This window comes from Vicugna pacos, chromosome 23, assembly GCF_048564905.1.
Source record: "Vicugna pacos chromosome 23, VicPac4, whole genome shotgun sequence".
Classification (NCBI taxonomy): Eukaryota; Metazoa; Chordata; class Mammalia; order Artiodactyla; family Camelidae; genus Vicugna; species Vicugna pacos.
Window position 1 is genome coordinate 7,382,968 of NC_133009.1, and position 11,806 is coordinate 7,394,773.

General features: G+C 35.6%; 1 protein-coding gene across 5 annotated transcripts in view; it reads right to left on the reverse strand.

Annotated features, from left to right (window-relative positions):
- CHIT1 (chitinase 1) overlaps nucleotides 1–5,095 on the reverse strand; it is a 30,609-nt gene extending 25,514 nt beyond the window's left edge. For 3 of the 5 annotated variants that reach the window (XM_072948240.1, XM_072948241.1, XM_072948238.1), the window contains exons 1-2: nucleotides 4,930–5,095; nucleotides 4,340–4,533 (exon numbers count right to left, since the gene is read on the reverse strand). Coding sequence is in view for 1 of the 5 variants with exons in the window: in XM_072948237.1 (XP_072804338.1) it covers nucleotides 4,930–4,969 (40 nt within the window). In the remaining 4 variants the exon portion in view is untranslated. The remainder of the gene's footprint in view (nucleotides 1–4,339; nucleotides 4,534–4,929) is intronic. The other 2 variants (XM_072948237.1, XM_072948239.1) reach the window with 2 other exon arrangements.
- Nucleotides 5,096–11,806: the final 6,711 nt, after the last annotated feature.

The window sequence follows — 11,806 nt, forward strand, 5'->3', positions numbered from 1 at the left end:
TTATATGACTTCAACAGTTACTATGAAGCTATAGTAATCAAGACAGCATGATATCAGTGAAAGAATAGACAAATACATAAATGTAACAGAATAGAAAGCACAGAAATATATTCACCCAAATATTGTCAACTGATCTTTGACAAAGAAGCAAAGGCAATTCCATGGAGACAAAATAGTCTTTCCCACAAATGGTGTTGAAGCAATTGGACACTCTGTCAGGTGTCCCCAAAATCACCCTCACATTTAATGACTCACTAGAAGATCTCAAAGGACTCAGAAAAGTTGTTATGCTCATGGTAACAGTTTACTACAGTGAAAGAATACAGATTAAAATCAGCCAAGGAGAAAGACACATGGGATGGAGCGCTGGGAAGACTGGGAGCTAGCTGCCACTTGTCCTCTCCCAGTGGAGCTGTGCAGATGGTGCTTAATTCTCCCAGCCATGACATATGACAACATATACAAGTATTGTCAACCAGGGAAGCTCACCTGAGCTTTGGTGTCAGTCACAGAGGCATGGAACATTTGTGTGATTAACCTTAGTTACTCCGTCTCCAGCCCCTCCAGGGGTCAAATTGATACAGCATCACACAAGACCCCCAACATAAATCACATTGTAGAATACACTATCTGGCATGACCCAAGACCCCAGGTGTGCAAAAACAGGTAGGATATTTCGAGAATTTAAAGGTTATCTTCCAGGAGCAGTTCAGGAACAAATCCCTTCTTTTGAATGTGTGGGGCTTGAACACACCCCAAGCCTGCTGAGTTAACTCTTTGCTGAAGAGACATCCATATGCAAACAAATAAAATGAATCCACACACAGACCTAATACCTTTCACAAAAATGAACTCAAGATGGACCATGGATCTAAATGCAAAACACAAAACTATAAAATTTTTAGAAAACAGTGTAGGAGAAAATCCAGGTGACTTTGGGTCTTGACAGTAAATTTTTAGACAAATCCCAAAAAACCACAAAGCATGAAAGAAAAAATTGCTAAGTTGAACTCTATTAAAATAAAAAAATTCTCTGTGAAAGACACTGTTAAGAGAATGAAAATAGAAGCTATAGACTGGGAGAGAATATTTTGCCAAAAGATACAAAGAATCCTAAAATTCAGCAATAAGAAAACAGATAGCCCCATTAAAAATGGGCAAAAGATCTGAACAGACACTTTACAAAAGAAGACATACAGGTGGCACATAGACATGTGAAAAAATGTTAGCAATACATACATACATATTAGAATGGCTAAAGCAACACAGACACAAAAAACTGACAACATGAAATGCTGGTGAGGATTTGGAACTTCAAGAACCCTCATTCCTTACTGGTGAGGATTCAAAATAGTACAATCACGTTGGAAGACAGTTTGGTTGTTTCTTACAAAGGAGAACATAGACTTAACTTACCAGTCATGCTCCTAGGTGTTTCCCAATTAAGATGAGAACTTCTGTATACACAGAAACATCTACATGAGTGTTTATAGCAGGTTATTCACAACTGCCCCAAACTGGAAGTGATCAAGATGCCCTTCAATAGGTGAATCGATAAGCTGTGGTACAGTGCATGTCCATAAAAATGAGACATGATTTAGCAATAAACAGAAATGAGCCATCAACCTATAGAACTGGACCATTAATGTAAACTATGTACTTTAGTTAACAGTAAAATACCAACATTGGTTCCTGAATTATAACAAATATACCACACAAATGCAAGATATTAATAATAGGGGAAACTGTGACAGGGGTTATCTGAGGATTCTATTGTACTAGTAGCTCACTTTTTCTTTAAATCTAAAATGATTCTCAAACTATTATGTATCAAATAAATAAGCATCAAAGATATACTGTAGAGCAGAGGGAAATACAACCAGTATTTTGTAATAATTTTAAATGGAGTATGATTTATAAAAATATTGAATCACTATGTTGTGCACCTGAAACTAATGTAATATTGTAAATCAACTACACTTCAATCAAAATAAAAGAATAAAATTATTCTAAAAATGAAGTTTACTAATTTTTAAAAAATCAGTGGAAAATGGAAGTGGTCACATAGGGTATCTGGCTGTGCTCACAATATTAAATCTTAAATCTTTCAACATTGCACCACTGAGAATGATGTTTTGAAGATACACTTAACGAGATTAACGATGTTTCCCTAGTTTTCTAGGTTGTCAAAACTTTTTTCCCCAAATGATAGACGCTGAATTTTATCAAATGCGTTTTCTTGTCCACTGAGATGATCACACTTGGCTTCCCCTCCACTCTGTAACAGTGGCACATCATACTGACCAGTTTTTAGAGCTGAGCTCACATCACTGCAATACAGCAGCCTAGGCAGGAATGCACTTGCTTGGTTGCCTGGTGCATTTGTGGATATTTTGTTATGACTCTTGCTTCTATGTTCTTGAGTGAGATTAAACTGTAATTTTCTTTTCTTGTAATACCTTGCCAGGTCATGCCAGCAGGACCACGCTAGCCTCATAACATGAGTTGGGATGAGTTTCCTATTTTGTATTCCTTGGGAGAAATGGAGAAGTTTGCCATTTTGTATCATTTGCCTGTGAAGCCACTTAGACTTTTTTTTGAGAAAGAAATTTTCATCACAAAATGTTATGATAACTCACAGAGAAAAAAATGTGACAATGAGTGTGTATATGTCCATGAATGACTGAAAAATTGTGCTGAACACTGGAATTTGACACATTGTAAAGTGATTATAAATCAATAAAAAATGTTAAAAAAAAGAAATTTTCATCGCAGATTTTTTATTTTCTGTTAGTTATAAAACTACTTATCATTCTTATTTCTTTCTGTGTCAGTTGTGAGATTTTGTCAAGGAATTTACTCATTTCACCTAAATTTTCAAATGCATTGGCACAGAAAGTGTTTCTATCTTCCTAGGTTTTTAGTGGCTTTATGATCTGTAGTGATGTGTCCTTTCACATTGCTGACTTGTATTATCTGTGTCATTTCCCTCTTTATCTTGTGTAGTTTTGCCAGAGGCTTGTTAATTTTTTTAGTCTTTATAAGGAAACAACTTTTTGCCCTTGTTGACAATTTATATTTTTTCTGTTTTATAATTTTCAACTTTTTATCATTTTCTTCTACTTTGGGTTTATTTGATTTCTAACTGCTTGAGCTGGGTGCAGTATCATTAATTTGCAGCCATTCTTCTATGTAACAAACAGTGTTAACATCCCTCTAAGCCTGTTTAGCTCCATCCCACAAGTCTTTACACATAGTTTTTGCTATGCTTCACTTCAAAATACTTCCTAATTGCCATTATGATTTCTTCTCTGCTCCATAAGGTATTTCTTTTTTTAGAATTGTAGTTTTTATTTTCTAAAAATAGGGGATTTTCTTATCATCTTTTTTTTTTGTTAATAATTCCCAGCTTAACTGCCTTGTGGTTAGGAACATTCTCTGTATGATTTCAATTCTCTCAACTTTGCTGAGGCTCGCTTTACGGCTCAGCGTATAGCTAACTTTTGTAAATGCTTTATGGGTGTTTGAAACAATGCGCATTCTATGTTGTTGGGTGTAGTGTCCTATGTGCATCAGCTAGGTCAAGTTTGTTCATTGCATTCTTCAGCATTTTATAATTCTTACTGACTTTTTGTTTGCTTAAATCTTTTACTGAAAGCAGTGAGTTTAAGCTTTCAATTATGATTGTAAATTAACCTATTTTCCTTGCAGTTCAGTTATTTTTAGAAAATTAACAAAATCCTGGGGGGAGGGTATAGCTCAGTGGTAGAGTGCATGCCTAGCATGCATGGGGTCCTGGGTCCATTCTCAGTACATCCATTAAAATAAGGGAAGGAAGGAAGGAAGGTAGCTAATTACTTCCTCCCGGAAAATAAATCAATAAATAATAAACATTAAAAAACTGACTGAATTCCATACTTTTTTTGGATTGCACCAGTCTTTCCCTAAAGTGACTTTCCTGTTTCAGGATCTCACTGAGGACACCACCTTGTATTTTGTTGCCGTGGCTCCTTAGCCTTCCCTGATCTGTGATGGTTTCTCAGGCTGCTTTGTGTATGTGATGACCCTAACAGTTTTTGAGAGGACCGGCCAGGTATTTTTTAGAATGTCCTTCAATCTGGGTTTGTCTGATTCTCTTCTTAGGGTGAGAGGCGGTGGACCTGGGAAGGCAGGGCACAGTGGTGAGGGGCCAGTCTTGTCACATCATGTCACTTTCCTGTACATCCTTTGCTTCTAGGCTCTCTCGGTGGACAATATATATGAACTGACCCACAAGATCAGCCAGTTTTGGTTTTATCTATTTTTAGGCTTTGAATAAATAAGATAAACACATACTTACAATTACTATACTTTCCCAGTGAATCAGTTTATCATTATGAAGCATCCTTCTTTATCTGTAGAAATATTTTTGCTTTAACGTCTATTTTGTTTGATGTTAATACAGTGACACAAGTTTTGAAGAGGTTCGTGTTTGCCTAGTGTATTTTATCCATGCTTTTTCTTTCTGCTATATCCTCAGGTTTTAGATGTATTCTAATAAACAGAAAATTGTTCTTTTAAAATCTAGTCCAAAAATCTCCTTACATCTAATATGATTATTCATGTATGTGGACTCGTACTTACCATGTTAACAATGTGCTTTCTTTCTGTCCCATTTATTTCATGCTCCTTTCCCCTTCTTTTGATTGAGCATTTTTATTATTTCATTGTTTCTTCTGTTAGTTTAGAAATTATATGCTCTTTTCCAATTCTTAGAAATTACAGTAGTCATCCTATAGGTAGCACTTTTACCCTCTTACCAGTAATGCATGGATAACAATTTGACTCCATTTAACCCCCTCCCAACTTAGTGATTTTAATTCTCTCTGTATTTTATACCCTAAAAATTATTGTTGCTGTCTTATATATACAATATTAATTTAGATTTACCTATGAATTTAGACTTTTCGCTGCTTTTAAATCCTTTCATAATCTCTCATCTTCCATCTGGGATTATTTGTCTTCTGTCTCAAGAATGTCTGTTAGTATTTCCTTTAGTACAAGCATGAGGATAAAAAAATCTTCTCATTTTCCCTTTATCTGAAAATGTCTTTATTTCATGTTTATTCTTGAAGCAGTTATTTGCTGGGAATAGAATGTTTCTTTTAGAACGCTGAGTACATAATTCCATTGTTCTTCTCATTTCCGTGTCCCTGTTGAGACTTTGATCATCTATATTTGTACTTCTTCGGATGGTTTCAAGATTATATCTTTCTCTTTTGCCTTCGGCAGTTTACTCTGATATGTATCTAAGAGTGGAATTCCTTTTATTTATCCTTCTTGGTATTTATGAGGCTTCTTAAATCTGTGGATCATATCTTTCAACTATTTTTGGAAGTTTCACATTGTTTTTCTCTTCATATATTTCCTTCCGTTCTTTTTCTCCTCTCCTTCTAAATATACACTTAAATATATTTTAAAACTTCTCACTCACTATGTTCTCTATATTTCTGACATCACTGTTTTATCCCAACTTTTTTGCCTCTCTATGCTTTTATTCTGGACATTTTCTTCTGATCTGTCTTCCTGCTCACTAATTCTCTTCAACTGCATCTAACCTGCTGTTAAATTCTCTTTTTTTTTTTTTGAGTTTTTATGTTCAGTTATTTTATTTTTTTCAGTTTTATAATTTACATTTGAATCTTTAAAAAAATAAGTTAGTTCATTTTAGTTTTCAGTTTTCTGCAAAAAAAAAAAAAAATTCCACCCTCATGACTTTACTCACCTCCCAAAGGCCCCACTTTCTAATGCCATCATTTGGAGGTTAGGATTTCAACACATAAATTAGGGAGGAACACAAACACTCAACCCACAACATTTGAATAAATGCATAGGTGTCAGATTACAGAGTCAGTAGGTAAATGGGAGGCTGCCGAACAGCCTCCTAAAGTAGCTGTACCATTTTCCACATCTAAGGGCAATGTGTGAGAGTTTCAATTATGCCAATTACTTACCAACATGTGTTGTCTTCTGTTTTTAAATTGTAAATATTCTGGGGGGCGTATGGTGGTAACTCATTGTGCTTGGTTTGTCTTTGCTGACGAGTGATATTGAGCACTTTCTCATGTGTTTATTGTCCATATGTATGTCTTCCTTTATAAAAGTGTCTGTTTGAGTCTGTCGTCCACATTTGCACTGAGTTTCTTGGTTTTATTACTGAGTTATGAGAGTCCTTCACATGTGCTGGACAAAAGTCCACTTTCAGATATATGTGTTGCAACCGTTTTCTACCAGTATGTAGTTTTGTCTGTTTCTAACCTTAGTTGAGTCTTTTGATGAATAGCCTCTAATTTTGAGTAAGTCATATTTCATGTTGATTAAGACTTCACAAGAGAAGAATTTCTTTCATGATTAGTGTTTTTGCATCCTATGTACGACATCATTTGACCATATGTGTGTGGGTCTCTTTCAGAACTCTGTTCTGTTTCATTCTGTTTCACTTCCATTGACCTGGCTTCAAATTCACATGCTGCTTTCTTTCAATGTTTCCAGTCTGCTGATATGGCCATCATATGAATTCTTCATCTCTGACATAATATTTATCATTTCTAGAATTTTCTTTGGACTCTTTTTTATAGTTTTTATATCTCTGCTGAAATTCTCCATGTGATTATGTATATTGTCCACATTTTCTACTAGATTCTTTAACATACTTAAAATAGTCTCATAATTTCAACATTTGAGCCATCTTTGGGTCTGCTTCCATTGACTATTTTCTCTCCTAATGATGGGTCACATTTTTTTCTTCTTTGAATGGCTCATTTTTTAAAAAAATTCCAGACATTGTGTGTGAAAGAACAGTAGACTTAATTATATAAAATATTTGCTTAGGACAGGACATGCCCCTTCCTCTGTCAGGCTGTTAGAGGGATGGACAGAGTTAATCTGACATGTATTTGAACTAGGTCTAAGCTAGTTATAGCTTTAGTTTGACTCAGCTCACCACTGGTTTCAAAGGGTTTGAAGGCAGAATTAGACCCTTCCCTTCAGTGAGTATCAGGGAGATTTCAGAAATTTCTTTGTGCTTTACTGTCCAGCAAAGTAGTTTTTGAACTGCGGGAATATATCATGCAGTTTTTTAAATGGCCACTAGATTTTGGATCTTTACAGAGTTTTCTTTGCTCTGCACTCCAGTCTCCGGCTTTCTAAGCTTCAGGAGAACTTTCTCTGTCCTGATCCCCGCCCCCCACCCCCGCCCCGCCGCCCAGCTTTGGAGTACTGAGGCAGTACATTCAGTGAAAGACCAGCCCGCTTGTGAGCCATTTACTTCAGTCATTCCCTGATCCCAGCTAATTTGCTTCTTCCAAGCCTAGAAAGCCTAGGAGTCCAGAATAACTATAATCTAGTTTCTGAAACTGAAAATGCTTTGAGTCACTCAGATGACTTAAAGCTGGACTGCAATATACAAGGACTAGATGACTTCCGCCTCTCATGCAGCACTTTTGGATTCCAACTCAAAGTGTGTGTGTGTGTGTGTGTGTGTGTGTATGTTGGGAGGAAAGCAATGTTACCAAGGCCCCCGCCCTTGGTAACCCACCCTTGGTGTGTTCTAGACTTGAACTGTCCCACAGACCATGAAGCTGTCAGAAAGAACGCTTAGCCTCTCACATGCATTTTCTTGATTGGTAGACATCCCTAGGGCAAAAGTGGCCCCAATGCAGGGCTCAGCTCTCAGCACATGGGTTTTCTTCTAGATCTGGACCCATGATTCTTTGACCCAGTACTTTGTTAGTGTTCCTGAGCTTTCAAAGTGTTATGTTATTTTGCTCAACTCATCTAGCTATTCTCAGTGAGAGGACTGGTCTAAAACCTAATTTGCACTAGCGGAAGCTGCCTGCTCTGTATCTTAGTTTATTCCTCATTCAATCTTCGAAAGATAAGAGCAGTGTTTTTATTTTTACTTTTTAAAATTGAAGTACAGTTAATGTGCAAAACCATGTAGACTACAGGTGTACAATAGAGTAATTCACAATTTTTAAAGGTTATACTCCATTTACAGTTATTATAAAATATTGGCTACATTTCCCGTGTTGTACAAGGTATCCTTGTAGCTTATTTATATCTAATAGTTTGTTCATGTCAACTCTCACCCCTCTGTTTCTCCTCCTCATTTCCGTCTCCTCACTGGCAACACTAGTTTGTTCTTTGTATCTGTGAGTCTACTGCTTTTCTGTTATAGTCACTAGTTTGTGGTATTTTTTATAGTCCACATAAAAGTGATATCATACAGTATTTGTCTTTCTCCATCTGACTTATTTCATTCACATAATATCCTCCAAGTCCATCCACGTTGCTGCAAATGACAAATTTTTATTCTTTTTTGTGGCTGAGTAGTATTTCATTGTGTGTGTGTGTGTGTGTGTGTGTGTGTGTTTATCACGCCTTCTTTGTGCATTCATCTGTTGATGGACACTTAGATTGTTTCTATATACTTGGCAATTGTAAATAATGCTACTATGAACATTAGGGGTGCATGTGTCTTTTTGAATTTGTGTTTTTGTTTTTGGATATATACCCAGGAGTGAAACTGCTGGGTCGTATGGTAGTTCTATTTTTAGTTTTTGAGAATCCTCCATACTGTTTTCCACAGAAGCTGCAACAATTTACATTCCCACCAAGTGTATGAAGGTTCCCTTTTCTCCACATCCTCACCAACATTTGTTATTTGTGTTCTTTTTGATAACAGCCATTCTGACAGGTGTGCGGTGATAGTCATTGTAGTTTTCATTTGCATTTCCTTGATGATGAACAATGCTGAGCATCTTTTCATGTGCCTGTTGACTGTCTATATTTCCTCTTTGGAAAAATGTCTATTTAGTTCTTCTGCCCATTTTTTAAAATCAGGCTGTTTGGTTCTTTGATGTTGAGTTGTATGACCTGTTTTATATATGTTGGCTATTAACCCCTTATTTGTCATGTCATTTACAAATATCTTCTCCCATTCAGAGGTTGTCTTTTTGTTTTGTCTGTGGTTTCCTTTGCTGTGCAAAAGCTTTTAAGCTTAATTAGGTCTCTTTTGTTTATTTTTGCTTCTGTTTCCTTTGCTCTAGAAGCCAGATCCAAAAAAACCTACATCTTCCTCTAGGGGTTTTACAGTATTTGGTCTTACATTTAGGTCTATAATCCAGTTTGAGTTTATTTTTGTATATGGTATTAAAAATGTTCTAATTTCATTCTTTTATACGTAGCTGGCCAGCCTTCCCAGCACCATTTATTGAAGAGATTGCTTTTCACCATCGTGTAGACTCGCCTCCTTTCTCATAGATTACTTGACCATGAATGTGTGACTTTATTCCTGGGCTCTCTATTCTGTTCCATTAACCTATATGTCTGTTTTTGTGCCAGTGCCATGCTGTTTTGATTACTATAGTTTGTACTATAGTCTGAGGTCAGGGTGTGGAATTCCTCTGGCTCTGTTCTTTCTCAAGATTGTTTTGGCTATTCAGGGTCCTTTGTGGCTCCATACAAACTAGGATTATTGTTCTAGTTCTGTGAAAACTGCCATTGGTATTTTGATAGGGACTACATTGAATCTGTAGATTGCTTTGGGTACTATGGTCATTCTAACAATATTAATTCTTCCAATCCAAAAACATGATATATCTTTCCATCTGTTTGTGTCATCTTCAGTTTCTTTCATCAGTGTCTCATAGTTTTCCGAGTAGGTTTACTCCCAGGTATTTTGTTCTTTTTATGCGATTGTAAATGAAATTACTTCCTTAATTTATCTTTCTGATAATTCATTGTTAGTGTGTAGAAATAAAGCACATCTCTGTATATTAATTTCACATCCTGCACATTTACCAAATTCACTGATGAGCTCTAGTGACTTTCTAGTGGTGCCTTTAGGATTCTCTACGTACAGCATCATGTCATCTTCAAAGAGCTGACAGTTTTACTTCTTCCTTTCCAATTTGGATTCCCTTTATTTCTTTTTCTTCTCTGATTGCTGTGGCCAGGGCTTCCACAACTATGTTAAATAAAAGTCATGAGAGTGGGCATCCTTGTCTTGTTCCTGATCTTAGAGGAAATGCTTCCAGCTTTTCCCTACTAAGTACGATGTTAGCTGTGGTTTTATCTTATATGGCCTCTATTGTGGTGAGGTATTTTCCCTCTATGCACACTTTCTGGAGAGTTTTTTTTTTTTAATCATAAATGGATGTTGAATTTTGTTTAACGTTTTTCTGTATCTGTTGAGATGATCATATGGTTTTCATTCTTCAATTTATTGATGTGATGTATCACATTTGCAGATATTGAAAAATCCTTGCATCCCTGGGATAAATCTCACTTGGTTATGATGCATGATCTTTTTAATGTGTTGTTGGATTCAGTTTACGAATACTTTGTTGAGGGTTTTTACATCTATGTTCAGAGATCTTGGCCTGTAACTTTCTATTTTTGTGTGATATCTGTGTCTGGTTTTGGTATCAGGATGGCACTGGCCTCATGGAAAGAGCTCAGAAGTGTTCTTTCCTCTGCAATTCTTTGGAATAGTTTGAGAAGGATAGGTGTTAACTCTTCTCTAAATGTTTGGTAAAATTCACCTTAAAGCTGTCTGGTCCTGGACTTTTGCTTAGTTCAAGTTTTTAAGTTACTGATTCAATTTCATTACTGATAATTGGTCTGTTCATATTTTCTATTTCTTCCTGGTTCAGTCTTGGGAGATGGTACCTTTCTAAGAACTTGTCCATTTCTTCTAGGTTGTCCACTTTATTGGCATATAGTTGTTCATAGTAGTAAAGAGCAGTGTTTTAAAATTTCTCTTCTCCTGTACCGTTTTCAATGTTACAACTTTCTGAATTTTAATATATTTCATATTATAGATTTTGATGTAATACAATCAATGCCTTAACATTTATGACTATTATCTACAAATGAGGAATATCTTTATGCCTTCTATTCCCAGTCCTTGCTTTTTTGCCTTTTCTACTTTCTCTGAGTTTTTAAAATATACTTTCATTTATTTCATATATTTTTGCCTACTCTCTTATTTATTAACCGATGAGAAACATTTTTTCTTTAAGTGTGTCTTACAAAAAACATTTACATTTACTATGATTACTAGTATGATGGAGCTACTGTAATCTTTTATAATTTGTATATTTTTGTTTATTCCTTTTCATCCTTTTCTTGTTTTTTGCTGCATTTTTCCTTGGTCTTTCTCTCTCTAGTTACTTAGAAATTTTCCATTCAACTTTTATTCTACTAGTGGACAGATACTTCTTATTTTTAAAATTTCTTAAATGTATTAACTTCAAGAATAAAACCATAGCAACGGACAACTCTATGATAGGTGAAAAATTGAACACACTCTCCTTTGCCACCACCCAGTTTTAAAAATATTTATTTATTTGTTTATGCATTTATTTTATAATATATTTTTAAAAATTTAAGTATAGTTGATGTACAATATTATATGTTACAGGTTTACAAAATAGTAATTCACAATTTAAAAAGTTGTACTCCACTTACGATTGTAAAATATTAGCTATATCTATATGTTGTACACTAATCCTTGTAGCTTGATTTATACCTGACAGTTTGTACCTCGTCCTCCTCCCCCTCCCTCTCGCCACCCCTTCCCTCTCCCCACGGTGACCACTGGCGCCTTCTCTACGGCTGTGAGTCTGTTTCTTTTCTGTTACTTTCATTAGTTGTTGTATTTTTTTAGATTCCACGTGGTAGTGATATCTTACATTATTTGTCTTTCTCTGTCTGACTTACTTCACTGAGCGTAAGTCCATCCATTGCTGTCTACCAGAAA